Genomic DNA, 17,355 nt, shown 5'->3' with positions numbered 1-17,355 from the left:
GAGAGGGAAGGGGGCGAGGAACGGGGGGGCTAAGTGATGAGGAAGATGGTGGGCAATAACCGAGGTAGAGGAGCCATGAATGAAAGAGGAAACCCAGGGCTAACAAATGTTACAACTCACAAAGTTCCCAGATCTCTTTCAAGGAGTAACAGAATAATCAGTTAAAAACCTGAATGCACTTCCTCCTCTGGCTATTTTCTTGTGAGTAAAAAGTAAAATCTTAAATGCATTTTCAAGGAAGGACACAACTGAAGGTGAAATTGGGAAGACACTGACATTTATTCTTTATTCTGTAACAGGGTGAGGTTGTCACTGGCCGGGCCAGCATTTATTGCTCATTCCTAATTGCCCAGAGGACGGTTGAGAGTCAACCACATTGCTGTGGGTCTGGAGTCACATGTAGGCCAGACCAGGTAAGGATGGCAGATTCCTTCCCTAAAGGACATTCGTGAACCAGGTGGGTTACACAGGCAATTGGCAATGGATTCATAGTAGTCATTAGATTCTTAATTCCCTATAGTTACTGAATTCAAATTCCACATTCTGCCATGGTGGGATTTGAACCTGGATTTCTGGAACATTACCTGGGTCTCTGGATTAACAGTCCTATGATAATACCACTAGGCCACCGCCTCCCCAAAACAGAACAAAGTAGTACAAGGGACAGGTACAACCCACCTGATAGTCTATTCCTTTATTATTTAAGGCGATGTTTATAGTGAACGTGGAGGAATCATGGTGAGGCCTTAGATAAGCCTGTCTCTCTGGTGTATACTTTACAACAAAGTTCAGCATGGCAAAGCCCTGCAACAAAAATAAACCAGCAATATTGAAATCATGTTTGGAATGCTGTGGTGATGTTGGTGTACTCATCGACTACACTTTAATAACCTTCATCTTGCTCATTAATATGAAAGTACATTTGAAAAGGCTATCAAAACCCAGACATTAATGCATTAAATATTAAGAACGCAGTCTAGATTGTCTGATGACCAAAACATTCAACATCACTTGTAATTTCAAAAAGTTACTTCAGAAACAAACTAATATCAACTAAAATCTCAAATGTTTTGAGGTGCGAGGCAGCCATTCAGCCCATTAGTGCCAGTACCAGCTTGTTAAATAAGCATCATTACAGAGTGTCAATCTCAGGGTCATTATTGATCCAGTAACTGGAGCAGATTAGCAAAGTTGTAAGAGAAGGAATAGTTTTTTGAGGAATGGGATCACCCAGTGTGATGATACTGTGGCTTGAAGAGGTTTGTTTTTTCTCCTGGCTTTTTTTGACAGAGAGTGATTGGAGGAAAGGCAATGAGTAGTCTATGAGAAGATAAACAACTTGTAAAGCCTTGGAGATTTTTTTTTTTAAAAAGGTGAACAATAGAACCAGCTTGAGTGAGTGTGGTCAAGCTCTCACAGATTGGGGTGGCATGGTGGCTCAGTGGTTAACAATGCAGCCTCACAGCGCCAGGGACCCAGGTTGGATCCCTGTCAAGGGCGATTGTCTGTGTGGAGTTTGCACATTCACATGTGTGTGCAGGTTTCCTCCCGCAATCCAAAGATATGCGGGTCAGGTGAATTGGCCATGCTAAATTGCCTATAATGTTAGGTGCATTAGTCAGGGGTAAATATAGGGTACAGAAATGGGTCTGGGTGGGTTACTCTTCGGAGGGTCAGTGTGGACTTGTTGGGTCAAAAGACCTGTTTCCATACTGTAAGGAATCTAATCTAATCATGGATTTTTGGTTAGCTTTCAGCAGTTACTGTTGGGGTCTTGAAGAAGTGGAAGATTCCTCCCCCCCCCCGGCTCTTGGTTACAGCCAAAAGCTGCGAGTTTTCTTCCTGGGCTGTTGGATTCAACGCGAGACAAAATCTGTTTTCTGAATTTGCCTTTTGCCAAGGGGTTTGTTTATGAGATGTTACTATACTGGAACAGTATAGTTATTAATTATTGTTATAATTAGCAATAGTTACTGTATCCATTATTCAGTTTAGTTTTCTAATAGAGTTAAATTATTCTAAGTTCTTCTTTCTTTTGTGGTATAATACCTACAGTATCTAAAATAAATTGACTGTTGCTTAACATTAAGGAGTTTGACCCATCACATTGCATCTGAGACACTTTACTTTTACCCTTAAAATAAAGATAAAGTTAGGATGGAGGCTACCTTCTGAAAATATTTTGAAGGGGTCTGGTGTGGTCCATAATACCAGGTATGATCAACACCTTTAAATACCACTGAACAAACAGTGACATTTCTGTGATTTTTGGAAATCAAATTTGGATTGTGATCAGTTATTGCAGATTCCCCTGTTCCAGCATGTTAAGCTCTGATGGGATTTCTGAATGAGCATTAAAGCTGCCAGATTTGACTTATCATTTGGAATGACAAAACATCACCAGTCAAGAGTGACTCAAGTTATATATCATGTCAAACATGAATTAATACCTGACTAAACGATAGGAAGTTGGTAAGAAATCACATTGAAGAACATGTACAAACCCAAGGGACCATTTTATTTCAATCACCTCAGCTCAAGAGTTCTTTGCGTGACAGGAAGGCTAAAGTGGCAAGATTTCCATGATGCTTAGTGCAACTGATGAGCAACTTAGGGCAGCATGGTGGCTCAGTGGTTAGCACTGCTGCCTCACAGCACCAGGGTCCCAGGTTCGATTCCAGCCTCGGGCGACTGTCTGTGAGGAGTTTGCATAGTCTCCCCATGTCTGTGTGGCTTTCCTCCGGTTTCCTCCCACAATCCAATGATGCGCAGGTCAAGTGAATTGGCTATGCTAAATTGCCCACTAGTGTTAGTGTTAGGAGGGAAATGGTTCTGGGTGAGTTACTCTTCGGAGGGTCAGTGTGGACTGGTTGGGCCGAAGGGCCTGTTTCCACACTGTAGGGAATCTAATCTAAAAGACGGGACATGGGATTTTTTTTATCTTTCAACATTAAAAACTAGAACAAGAAGGGTCATACCTTGGTGTGATAGCCAGAGAAAAGCTTGAGTGCCACTGGTGCAATATACTCCCGAATGAAGTGGAGCCACACCTGATCCAGTCCAACCTGGGTCATGTGAATGTCATCAGTAGGAACATTCTCATATCCACCAACAAGACGCTTATCCTAAGATAGAACAGATGGGTTACTGGGCTGGCATCTTCTAGATTCACACAAGCTAAAAGAGCAGTTGCAGAAGTTAACACACTATGGTCTAGCGTTCCTGACCAACTTTAGAGTTAAAAATTCTTGGTTTTTGTGACTGTATCAATCTGCACTTTACAGGAGTCTATACTCAAACAAAATTTGGCCCCCAGTCAAATGAAATGATATTGTGAACAAAAGCAAGAGCTAGGCTTCAAGATGGAGAGAGATGCAGAGTAACGAAAGAACTTTGAAGGCGAAAACCCTATACAGTGTTCAAGTGAATTAGTGACTGTACTGTAAAGGTGAATTGGCCATGCTAAATTGCCCGTAGTGCTAGGTAAGGGGTAAATGTCGGGGTATGGGTGGGTTGCGCTTTGGCGGGGCGATGTGGACTTGTTGGGCTGAAGGGCCTGTTCCCACACTGTAAGTAATCTAATCTAATCTAATCTAATCTAATCTAAAGTGAGCAAGACTCAAAGAGGTAGCAAATGAGGAAAAGATAAAACATTGAAAACGTCTTTAAAATGCAGTTGTTAGAGACTAGAAGCAAAACTTGTCTACTCCGATACGAGGGTCACAAAACATGTAAACAAAGTAAGGCTGAGAGAGGAGAAAGTGTCGGATCCACGGAACTAAGGCATAAAAATCCAAGATTTCACCTCGTTTTTCCCACCAGACCAAACGCCATAGTTTTCCACTTCCGCCACGAGTTCATCACACGTTGTCTCCGAAAATATTGGGAACCAGAAGACATCTGGGCATGGCTACCAGGCACAAACGAAGAAAAAGTCTGTATTAAATCGCTGCAGTTGTATTCCTCATTGTATGGAGAAAGCTAAAAATTTTAAGGAACGGATCAAAATTACATTGGATTTGAAATCAATTACTTTATAATCAGACTTTCAAGAGGAGATGGGGGTGGAACATGATTGAGATGTGTACAATGATGAGGGGCTTGGGGCAAGGTAGACAGGAAGAAACATTTCCCCTTGGTGGAGGACCCAATAGTTCAAGGGTCATAGATTTAAGATAAGGAGCAAGAAGCCTAGAGAGGATGTAAGAATAAACATTTTCATCCAGAGGGTGGGGGGAATCTGGAACTTGCTGCATGTTAGGTTGGGAGAGGCAAATTTAGAAAGTATTTAGATGTCCATTTGCGATGACAATGACATACAATGATGTGGAGGTGCCAGTGCTGGACTGGGGTGGACAGGGTCAGAAGTCACATGACACCAGGTTCTAATCCAATAGGTATATTTGAAATCACAAGTCTTCGGAGCACTGCTCCTTCATCAGATGAAGGCTGAAAAAGGAGTAGCGCTCCGAAAGCTTGTGACTTCAAATAAACTGGTTGGACTATAACCTGGTGTCATGTGACTTCTGATAATGACATACAAGGTTAAGGGCCAAGTGCTGGAAAGAGGGATTAGAACAGTTAGGTGGCTATTTTTGACTGACACAGACTCAATGGACCAAATGCTGTTGATTTCTGTGATTCTATGAGAATGAATTACTATCTAAGCTTACTGTTGGCCTTGCTGTTTACATACTGCTGTAATATTTGGAGGTTATTCTAAAACAGTTTCAGTTTCCTTACTGAAATCCTGATGAGGTTGGAAGCATATGAGACAACTTGGACAATGGTAAGATAATAGAAAGGACAGTGTCATGTCATTTTAAGATCTATGGCATTGTGGGGCAGACACAGAATTCACAAGTTCATCTGTCTAATAAATACAGGCTTTACTCTTGCCTCTTCCCAAGCCATCCAACACCACCCCCTAATCATGCACATTTCCCTTTACTGAATATTTAACTGATACTGTAAATTAGCACCAGCTATGCTACAGGGTTATAGTGAAAATTAATGGATTTGTGAGGTGGAATGTTTCATTTCGGTTGTCCTGCTACTTTTTGGAAACATGGATAATGAGACTGTGCGTCCAAAATCTTTTGAATTACGCAGTGTACGGGATTTTAAACCACGCAATCCAGCCATGCATCAGGAGCAGTGTGGTGTTCAATCCTAGACATAAGATTTTAATTGCAGCACAACATTTATCTTTTAACTTTATTTCTTTATCTTCCTAACTTATACTGTGAAGAACTATAATGTAGAACTTCTAGCTTTTCTCTTTATTTCTCTGTGTTTGTACCTAATCTATTTTACTAAATAAGGTTTGTACTTAGATAGATGGTATCATGTATACTGTATTCCTGTATTTTGTACTTGAGTACATGTGACAATAAAATCAAATTCTAACAATGGATATGAGACACTAAACCATGAGAAGTGATTCACAGGAATGTTTAGATAACAGGGTTATAATTTATGAGGAGTTGAGCATCACAATGGAAAACATTTATAAAGGTAAAGTTGCCACTGAACAGCACGACTGCTCTCTCATAAGACAGAGATAGACAGATAACTGATGATGTTTTAACGTAAGGGTGACCGTGCCTCAGATAAGGAGAGGAGTTGAGAAGGGGTGGGGCCTTCACAAACCAGCTGTCCAGCCTACTGAGCTGACTGACCCCCTTGGAAAACCTTTATAGTGTGCTCTGTAGATAAAAAGATGGGTTGTGCATGTGCCTGTAATATTTTGTATGCTGCTGAGAGGACCATGTGCTTCAGAGATAATTACAACAGCAGCTACTGAAACGGTTCTCAATGATTATCTGTAAGGACTAGCAAATAAATGAGTGGACAAGTGCTTTGATTACTCTCAGCAAACCACTACATACCTCTTCAACCACATTCCCCGTGAATATTTCTGTGTAGCTTGGATGAATGTATTTATCCCTCCAATCCTGCAAAACATAAAACTGTGATAGTCTGGAGGTTACAGCAAAAGATGAAGTCAGCCCATGGCTTGAAGAGGCAGAGTTACACAGCAGACAAAATGAGTGTGTATCTGCAAAGTGGCACCAATACGCTTTAAGTTCAGTCAGACCTGCCATGCAACATCACAGTTTATTATACAGGCAGGTGATCTGGATCACAGTATTGGTACAGTGCAGAAGGCCATTCAGCACATGGAACCAGTGCTGGATCTCCTTTCTCCCATATCCCTATACACCAAATAACCATCTAATGCCCTCTTGAATGCCGCTACTGAACCTGTCGCCACACATTTCCAGGCAGTAGAAATAATTATTCACCGTGTCAAAAAGAATTTTCTCACTTCATCCTTGCTTCATTTGCAATTAATTTAACTTTATATCCTCCTGTTCCTTATACAAGTGGGGACAATTTCTCCACATCTACTCTAACCAGCTCGCTCCTGACTCGAAAACCCAACCTGCTCGCAGCTTTGCCAGTCATGCCCATGTACCAAGAATGAAGGAAACCATATCTTGGGTGGAGGGATTAATTTGGGACTTGGGTGGTACTAGTTTTCTTTGTGGGCATGAAGTATCTATGCTCTCCCTCTACACCACCACACCCTCCCAAAATAAGAATGAGAAACAGTTCTTTGTTTCTAACTTCTATTGGACTTGACCCCGAAGGGTCGGAAGCTGAAAGGTGACCTTACAGAGGTTTATAAAATCATACGGGCATATAAGTCCTTTCCCCAGGGTGGGGGAGTCCAAAACTAGAGGGCATAGGTTTAGGGTGAGAGGAGAAAGATTTAAAAGGGCCTTAAGGGGCCACTGTTTCACACAGAGGGTGGTACATGTATGGAATGAGCTGCCAGAGTAAGTGGTGGAGGCTGGTACAAATGCAACATTTAAAAGGCATTTGGATGGGTATATGAATAGGAAGCATTTAGAGGGATATGGGCCGGGTACTGGCAGGTGGGACTAGATTGGGTTGGGATATCTGGTCAGTATGGATGGGTATTTGGGTGGGCACATGAATAGGAAGGGTTTAGAGAGATATGGGCCAAACGCTTGCAAATAAGACTAGATTGATTTTGGATATCTGGTTGGCATGAACACATTGGAGTCCATGTTTCTGTTTCTGTGCTGTCCAGACTTCTGTGGAGTCCAAAGAGCCTGTTTCTGTGCTGTACATCTCGATGGCTCATGTCTGCAGGGATTTCACAGCACCTTTCTTGCCCACGTTTACAGTCTGAACTCAATTATAACATCTGGATATCCCATGTGCATTACGAAACATTGTTTGCAAGCCTGTGGTTCAGTGGTAAAGCCACTACCTCTGGGCTGGAAGTTCCAAATCCCACCTGTCACAGAGGTGTGTCTGACATGTCCAGCAGGTTGATTTAAAAAAAAAATGAGAGAAAGTAGGATCCAGTCCCTGCTTAGGAAACACATCAGAAACCTCGAGAATAAGAGCAGGAATAGGCCATTCAGCCCTTCAAGCCTGCTTCACCATTCAATATGATCAGGGTGGACTACAGCAGTTCAAGAAGGCAAGCTCACCACCACCTTCTCAAGGGTAACTAGGGATGCACAATAAATGACGTCCCAGCCAGCAACACCCACATTCCACAAAAGATTTTTTAAAAATGGTTGATCATTGAACTCCACCCCTCTTTCTGCTTCCCCATTCCCTTTATTGCTTTGACTCCAAAAAGTATACCTAACTCTTTCCTGAAAGCAATTAATGCTTTGGCCTCAATGGCTTTCTATGGCAGAGAGTTCCACTGGCTCACCACTCTCTGGGTGAACATTATGTGGAAAAGCCGGTGTTGGACTGGGGTGGACAATGTTAAAAATCACACAACACCAGGTTATAGTCCAACAGGTTTAATTGGAAGTACACTACTAGCTTTTGGAGCGCCACTCCTTCATCAGGTAACTAGTGGGGCAGGATCATAAGACACAGAATTTATAGCAATAGCAATCTAGGTTTGTTCAACATATCATTTCAATTGCATAACACTGTGATCTTTTGCTAAAAATTCTGCCTCTCTGATGAAGGAGCAGTGCTCTGAGAGCTAGTACATCCAAATAAATCTATTGGACTATAACCTGGTGTTGTATGATTTTTATCAATGGGTGAAGACATTTCTCCCCATCTCAATCCTTAGAATTTGACCCCTGAATCTTGACGCCCTGTTCATTGGGAATATCCTTCCTGCATTTACCTTGTCTTGTACTCTTAGAATTTGACAGATTTCCATGAGATCCCCTCCTCATTCTTTGAAACTCACAGATGATTATTGGTGAGGAGAAAGTGTCATCTGGGTGTCTCCAGGACACAGACATTTGAATTATTCACATTCCACAATACTCTAGGTGAGGTGGATAAGGTACCCATAGCGTCAAATGCAATTAATGTTTCCTTTTTGATATGCACTACACTTCCAGGTATATAAATGCAAGTCGATGTTTTGCATTAGAAACATATTTCCCAAAGGATTCAATATCGGTCTCAAAACATGCATGCAAATAAAATATAATGTGTGGCATGAAACTAGAGTATTTTAAAATGAATTGCTTCTCACAATTTCTCTCTCCCAGCAAGACCCCATAGGGCAGCGAATTAATTGGTTGCGGATCCCACAAATTTTAACATTACAGCTTCTTATCTGGTCTTCCCATTCTCTCATTATTAAGACATCTTTCCTCTGTTCTGCACTCCCTCAAAGGCTGATTAAATGCAGTGCATCAAACCAAGACTGTTTCCATTAAAAAGTGATTACTGTAAATTACAACCAGTACCACAAAAAAAGAGAGAAATAAAGAAATATTTTCCTAAAATGAAGGGCAAGTTCGTGACATGTACAAGTTATAGTCGAAATAAACCACTTCACACATTTTTCTCACGTTGCCCTCTGCATGTTTTGCACATTACTTTAAATCTATTCCCTCTTGTTCTTTTTTTAGCAGCAGGAACAGCTTCTTCCTATCTATTCTATCCAACCCACTCATGATTTTGAAAGTCTCTATCAAATCCCCTCTCAGTCTCCTCTCTCCAAGGAGAACAGTCCCAATTTATTCAATCTGCTCTCATCACTGAAGTTTCTCATTCCCAAAACCATTCTTGCAAACTGATTCTGCACTCTCACCAATACATTCACATCTTTCCTACAATGTGGCAGGCCTACAACTATACAGAATACTCCAAGCTCCAATACTCTAAAAAATGCCTTGGAGGAATTCAATATCACTGGACATGTTCTTATACTCTATTACCCCATGAATAAAATTGACAACACTCTACACTTTATTAACTGGTCTCTCTACCTGTCTTGTTACCTTCGATGATCTGTGCACAGAGACATTCAGTCTCTCTGCTCCTGCTCCCCCTTTAGAATTACACCCCTTTTTAATCGTCTTTCAATGTTCTTCCGACCAAAGTGCATCACCTCACAGTTTAAGTCACACAGAAGCAGAGATGTACAGCACAGAAACAGACCTTTCGGTCCAACTTGTCCATGCTGACCAGATTCCTAAATAAATCAAGTTCCATTTGCTAGTATTTGGTCCATATCTTTTGAAGTTCTTCGTATTCACGTATCCATCCAGGTGCCTTTTCAATGTTATAATTGTACCAACCACCACCACATCCTCTGGCAGCTCATTCCATACACGCACCACCCTCCGCATGAGAAAAGTTGCTCCTCAAGTCCCCTGCAGATCTTTTCCCTCTCATCTTCAACCCCTGCCCTCCAGTTTTGGACTCCCCTACCGTGGGAAAAAGAACTTGTCTCTTCACCCTATCCATACCCCTCATGATTTTATAAACCTCTATAAGGTCATCCCTCAGCCTCTGATGCTCCAGGGAAAACAGCCCCAGCCTGTTCAGCCTCTCCCCATAGCTCCAACCCTCCAACCCTGGCAACATCCTTGTAAATCTTTTCTGAACCCTTCCAAGTTTCACAACATCATCCCTATGGGTCTCTGCAATGAACCTCATCTGCCACCCTTCTGTCCACTCCACCAACCTGTCAATGTCCTTGTGGAGTTCTACACTGTCCGTTTCTCAGTTTTTAATTGTTTCACATTCAGTACCAACTGCAAACTTGGAAACTGTCCCGTGCACACCAAGATCCAGATCATTAACAAGAGGGATCTCCCTCGGGAACTCCACTGATGCCTCCCAGCAGCCCGGAAAATATTGATTGACCATCACTCTCTTTCCTATCAGAGAGTCAATGTCTCCACATAGCTACCATACTGTTGATACCATGACCTATATATATCCTCAGGATTCTGTTGTGTGACATTGCATATGTGTTCTACACCATATTTAAAATGCAGACATCAGGCAAGGAGCCTAAGTTTCCAATGTTCCCCTCAGAAATATCCTTTCATAGTTTGTCAGTAGCTCCGTGATCAAAAGTCTTACAACACAGAAGACTGGCTTTCAACACGTTAAGCTGTGTCCACTTTCAAATTAGTCCTGCCCCTATGCCAACACCTTGCAATTTTCTCCCCTTTACGTGTTTATTCAATTTTCTTTTGAAACCATCTATTGAATCTGCTTTCACTACACTTCCAAGCAGTACATTCTAGATGATAAGAATGTGCAACATAAAAGGAATCTCCCCTTGCTTATTTTGTCAATTGCCTTAAATCAGCATCCCTAGTGTAATACATATGTTAAAACTATTTTCTCTTTTTCACAACGACAATTACCGGATTCTATTTCATTAAAAAATGTAACTATGGTCACCACATTACCCATTGACTTTCATCTACTGGATGATGATCATTGCAGTGAATGTTTCTCTTGTTTGTTCTGAAAGCTTAGCTGTTAACATGATGCACGCTTCCCTTTCATTTTGTCACCACCTTATCCCTTTCATTCACAGCTGGCTGGCAGATTGCAGCATTTATTTAAGTGTATAAAATTTACAATAGTCAACAAAAAAACCCCACTGAACCATAAAACACGTCTCATACTTTATCATAAATATCATTAGATTACAGCAAAGCAAATGTCTTTTAGTCAGCTGATCAGAAAAACAGGAGCGAAAAATGTGTTGAGCAATGAGTAAAATATAGATTTTATTTGCATACTAAACCTTGATTCTTAAATGCTCCTATCCTATAGATAGTGGCAATGAGCATGATTCTGCAATATGATATTTCCGACTTTTTGTAATACAAGAGACGTGCATTCTAGATCTCAATGTGTCTGTATGGCAAAAGATAAAATAAATTCATCGAACTATTGTTTAGTCTGTCACACATAATACTGTGGATAAACAGCCTGGAGAATTATTGCGAATGACAAAACATCCATTATCATTGATCATTCCTACCTTAGAAAAGTATAAGGCACCAAAGGAATCTAATCTCATAACAATCTCAATTTCTTCAGAAGACTGTCATTAGACGATGCAGGAAGATTCCACAATTGCAGCATGATTTATAAACAGTAAATAATCAACTACCCAAACCACGATTTAAGGTAAACAGTTGTATGTTGGAACTTTGATCAAAAAGGACTACTGCAAGGCATTAATGTACCTTTCACTCTAAATTGTTCAGGCTCTGTTCTCAATGTCACTTGATTAATACAGAATGTATCAAGCTTACTTATTGTCTTATTACACATGATATATGATATATAGAGGTAATGTTTGTAAAACACAGATGTTATAAATGTCATTTTGTAATTTTGACTGTAATATCATCTCATATTACTGAAAAAATTACATCTTCACACTTTTGGAAATTTTGACTTTGAAGTTTATTTTTCCATCGTTTTAGGATAGGAGGTAGCACATTTAAAAACAGAGATGAGGAGAAATCCACCTCTCTCAAAAGGCTGTGACTTTGTGCAATTCACTACCTTAGAGTGCAGTGGATCCAGGACATTAAGTAAATTTGAGGAGAAAATGAACATATTTTTAATTAGTAATGAGTTGGAGGGTTATGGAGAGCGTGCAGGAAAATGGAGTTGAGGCCGAGATAAGTTAAGCCATGATCGTATTAAATGGGGGAGCAGGCTTGAGGGGCTGAGTCGCCTACTCCTGCTCTGAGTTCTTATGTATATTTACAGTAAAGCATAGTTGGCTAACGGAAGAGAAGTAAGCATGGATATTAACAAAGAGTTACATGAAAAACATCACTTAACAATGGGCTTTAATATGTGCATTTCAAATTCAAAACCTGGTCAACAAATTGCTAATACTCACCAATGGGTTGGAAAATATTTCCCACAGATCACCGTGCACACGTGAGGCATTATAATTTTCAGTTGAAAGGAGCCGTCCAAATTCACGCAGATTCGTAACATACATGAAAATGCCCTGTATATTAAAATTATAAAAATTACTACTTGAAATTACTGTGATGACAAACACATACATAAACAAACCTTGGCATGATTGCTTGAATCAGTGTTTTCTAATTATTCGTTTATGGGCCATGGACGTCACAGTATTTATTGCCACTCCTAATTGCTCAGAGATCTTTTGAGAGTTAACCACATTGGTTGTGCGTCTGGAGTCACATGTAGGCCATATCGGGTAAGGTCAGATTTCTTCCTTAAAGGACATTAGTGAGCCAGATGGACAATGGTCATCGTTAGACTCTTCTTTCCAGATTTTTACAGAATTCAAGTTGCACCCTCTGTCATGGTGCACCCATAGGACGTTACCTGGTTCTCATTCCTGATGAAGGGCTTTTGCCCAAAACATCGATTTTCCTGCTCCTCGGATGCTGCCTGACCTGCTGTGTTTTTCCAGCACCACCCTCTCGACTCTCTGGATTAATAGTCTCGTGGTGACAATACTGTTCTGCCATTGCCACATCATTTCACATAAATTTCTGCCAATTTATTAAGTTGGTGATCACCTTCTGTGCAAAGAGATGCATCATACAGCTCTGTCTCAATGAGAGTGTCTTGCGGGAAAGATTCCTTTTATTTTCTGATCATTTCCCAGATAACTTAACATTTTTGCAAGTTTGATCCACAGAATTCTGAGAAGAGACTGCAGTCGCACTCTGATATGACCATCTCCCAAGGTTGCATTACAAACTACTTCTCGGGCGGGGTGGGGGGGGGGGAATGATGTAGACCAGGTAAGATGTTAAGATATTTGGTCTTTTATAAAGAACTTCATTACTCCATCGATTGTGAGGTTTGATGTAATGTTTAAGAAAAGGCTGGTGCTTGCTGAGAATGCCCAGCCAGTGTTGCGCACCAAATATTATTTAATGTATAGGAAATAATTATTTGTGCACTAGGTGTAATTTCACGTAAAACAAACTCTGAACACTTGAGGGAACTAGTTTCTGGGGTATTGCCTTTATACAGAAAACCCCTGTTCGAATACTTGGAAATAAACAATGTTACTTAACTTGTTTTAAAACAATTCTAAAAAGTAACAGTGGCACAATAATTAGACAATAAAATAAAGCTCAGGTGTAAATCACAATTCATTTTTAAAAGTGACTAGGTTATGAACTTTTGAATGGTCTTTTTGTCACAGAAAACAGAAGCCAAGTGTAAACTAAAACAACCATATTACCAACACCTTAAGAGCAACTTAAGCCAGATAAATATTTTTTTAAAAATTGGTATCTTTCTTAAAAGCAAGATGAAAATATTAAAATCTAAAAGCACAGAGAATCCAGAATATCCCATTACATTAAAAACTGTTATACATATCTTTTGTCTGCACATACATTCAATTTATTTCATCTGGATAACAAATTAATACAACTTCCACCCACCTGCACAGCAGGAGATTGCAGGGTTAAATTTGCAGGAGATTGCAGGGTTAAATTTCAGATGCGGTTTGTTTAGACCTGCCTGTTTCTGTTGGGTAAACTTCCCAGGGTAGACATCCCATAACTGATGTAGTCGCACTTTCTATCCATGGACTGTACAACATTGTTGACAGTTGTTATTTATTTCTCAGAGTCTTATTCCTCTGAGTAGAAGGGTACTGCAGATGACAAGACTCTGAAGTGGATGAAAATATGCAGCTTCCATCTCACTGTCATTTTGGAAATGAAAGAACCGAGGGGGGTAATATTGACCTCAATTCCATAAAAGAACATCAAAGTCATCTTTTCAGCAATGGTCAGGCAACGTCTGACACATTTACAATGATTCAGTTGATGGTCATTAAATCCAGCACACCTCATTCTTACCTGCATGCTGTTGACTTTACGTCCATTCAATCAAACTCTGGGCAGAGTGGGGGAGCAGAAATCACAAATGAAATTGAAACGCAATATCTAATTACAAAGATGAGATCATTTCCAAAACCCAAGTGTTGCACATTTTTTTGGCATGATGCAAGGTTCTAGAGAACTCTTTGCATTCTTCATGAGAGAAAAATAATCAAAAGGAGAAGCATGTTAATACTACATGGTCAACAGTTCAATATCCTACCCACATAAAGCACAGTTTGCACTGATCTCAGCTGCAGATGATTGTATCAATTTGCTTTATATCCAAATGCAATATCTGTCACAGGAAGCACCAGAACATCAACAAATTGTAAACATAAAAGAACATATTTCACCAATTCACTGGTTTATTTTTTGCAACATTTCATTTGATAACAACAATAAATTTAATGAAACTGTGCACTAAATAGGTAGCATATAACCAAACCAGTTTTTTATTCAATGTTATGCTATGGAGATTCAACAATAATGATTAAAAAGGCATATAAACATTAGCAGCAGGGAACATGGGGGATGGGGGTATTTCTTGTTGAATCACTCATATTTGCAAATGTTTCTGAAAATAAATATCGTTTAGTGTATTGTTTGACACGACTGTGGTGTAAAACCTTGTTCACAACTGCATGCAGGACATAATAGTGAGGTTGCCTTTCAACAAATTATTCCTGAAGAAGGGCCTGTGCCCGAAACGTCGAATCTCCTGTTCCCTGGATGCTGCCTGACCTGCTGTGCTGTTCCAGCAATAAAGTTTCAACTTTCAACAAATTATACCCTTCACTTTCTGGTTTTCAGTAAATCAATGTTTTTTTTCCCTGGAAACCTCCAATTAATCTCAATATTCAATTAATTGGAAAAATAACAGCTATGCTATACAAGGCATATTTATAATGAGACAATAGTGTTGCTCTGCAACCTCATGCTATAGAAAATCACACTATGGAAAACCGCCACAGAAAATCACACTGTAGAGGATCGCTATACCCGTTCACATTATCCAAACAGAATCCATAATTCGTCAATCACGTTATAGTCCATTCACATTGACGAAAAGCATGTTACAGCAGAACAACCTGTATTAGAGTTCTGCTCTGGGACTATCCCTGTTATTTAATGGGATTCCAGATTAGTAAACTTTAGAATTGGTAAATTTGAGACTTTAAACATTAGCTTGCTTTCTCTACATGGATTCTATCCGACTTGCTCCAGCAATTTGTTTTCAGTACAGGTTCCAGCATCTGCAGTAATTAGCTCCTAAATAATTTAGTATCTGTGATCCTAGTTTCCTCATTATATATCATTTACAATGGGAAGCATCAATAAACGAATTTGACAAGACATCCCTGGTTAACCAGTATCTGCAGGATAAGTGTAAAACAATAAGTTTTTTAAATTTGCCAAACTGTTTCTAATGTTGAGGTCAAATTTACATGCAAAAGGCAAATTTAAAATAGCTTATATTAAAATGTTGGTGCTCTTTATAATCAAAACTCTACTTCCAGATTCATGAGGCAATTGAGTTTGCACACACAGCTGTGATACAGCTGTATTATCATCCGTATGCCAGACGATTATACATTTACAAAATAAATAAGGTAGCATAGCATTTCCTATTTCAAATCCAACACAGATTTAGAATGGTTTACTGTGGAAATGTACTTTTCATGCCTGTGAGATAAACCCAAATATTTATCTAAAGCTTTCCAACTCTCATGATTTTCAAAAAATAAGATAACCAGTAATATTCTTACTGTTCTATATTCTGTAACCTCCAGGGAACCAGTTTTGAAATATTCAGATTCTGTCTTGTTTATTGAATAAGACACAATATCCAAGTGTTCACCATAATCTTCAAAATCTTCATTATTTTCAATAATATGCATATTATCTCCGTTTGCTTCAGCCCTCTTTTACAATCTAGCAGCATAGGACTCTGGAGTTCCTCAAATGCTTCAGAATCTTCCTTATCGGATTTGCAGTATCAAAAAGGTCCTTCCGATGGAAATCAGTTCCAACATTCCAGAATATTCTTCCTTTCATCTTCACTGCAATAAAACTCGAGAAGCTTGACACCAGCCAGGACAAAGCAGCTCATCTGACCCCTGAAAACGGCCAGGTTTTCCACCATGAGTCTAATATGCACCATCTACAGCAAGAAACCCACCAGAACACCCCCCAAACTTTGCCACCTAAAAAGGGAAGGACAGGAGCCAGGTGGGAATACACCAAAAAGGGTCACTGATCCTCCATCATCACATAGATTTAAGCCTTGTGTACCCCTGGTCTCTCAGGGAATTAAAAGATAAAGGCATCAAGAGGGAAAGGAAAGGTGAAGCCAGTCTTGATTGGAGTGGTCAGCAGAGTAGACGCCAAAGAACAATCAAAGTTCTCCTTTTTTTAAATGTTTTAATGTAAGCACAATCAAGTTTTTCCTGAAGCAGACATTCTCCTCATTTGATGTTTATCCTCATTCTTTCACTGTGACTGGATCAAATTCCTTGAAGTCCTAGCCAGCAGAAGTATCTTTAGCATGTATATCACAATTGTCCAAGGAGATTGTTCTCTGACATCCTTTTCCAAAGCCACAATGGATGAGTAACAAACGCTGGCTCGCCAACACCCATATTCCAAGAATGAGATTCTGAAGAAAGGTATTTCTCAAGGATAGGCACTCTCTCAATAACACCAGTTATGCAATTTTTCATCACATAAAAGAATTGTTCCATTATGCTCCACTGTGCATCAAGATCATTCCCTTAATGACTGACCAGATTTCAAGGCTCTTCAGTGTATATTCTACTTACTAAACACACACACACACACAAACACAAACAAACAAATACACATGCACACACAAACAAGACAACTTAGCTTCTCTGATTATTAAAACTTAACAAAGGGATAAAAGCTTTCTAAAAAAGACATTTGATCTCTCACAAAAGAAGCCAACTCCTCCTAACTTGGATTTTTGCTCGAGTCAGTTTTGTAAAACAGTTATCCTATTGAAATGATATCCTTATCCTCTGAGCTCGTCAAACCAATTCTTCAAGCAATAAACAGAACGAATATTTCATGAGAAAAATTATGATAAGCAATGGACAACAGACAGGATATATATACATACACACACAAGTACAGAATTTAA

The 17,355-nt window shown here is 39.7% G+C and overlaps 1 protein-coding gene across 1 annotated transcript in view; it reads right to left on the bottom strand.

The window, feature by feature from the left end:
- Window positions 1-17,355, bottom strand: part of plod2 (procollagen-lysine, 2-oxoglutarate 5-dioxygenase 2) — a 109,700-nt gene that overhangs the window by 9,524 nt on the left and 82,821 nt on the right. The window contains exons 13-17 of the mRNA XM_043702700.1: window positions 12,206-12,319; window positions 5,892-5,957; window positions 3,806-3,910; window positions 2,979-3,125; window positions 679-804 (exon numbers count right to left, since the gene is read on the bottom strand). Of these exons, the coding sequence (XP_043558635.1) occupies window positions 679-804; window positions 2,979-3,125; window positions 3,806-3,910; window positions 5,892-5,957; window positions 12,206-12,319 (558 nt within the window). The remainder of the gene's footprint in view (window positions 1-678; window positions 805-2,978; window positions 3,126-3,805; window positions 3,911-5,891; window positions 5,958-12,205; window positions 12,320-17,355) is intronic.

The sequence above is a fragment of the Chiloscyllium plagiosum genome, chromosome 13 (assembly GCF_004010195.1).
Source record: "Chiloscyllium plagiosum isolate BGI_BamShark_2017 chromosome 13, ASM401019v2, whole genome shotgun sequence".
NCBI lineage: Eukaryota > Metazoa > Chordata > Chondrichthyes > Orectolobiformes > Hemiscylliidae > Chiloscyllium > Chiloscyllium plagiosum.
The sequence above is the reverse complement of the archived record's forward strand: the minus strand, read 5'-3'. Positions and strand labels throughout refer to the sequence as shown.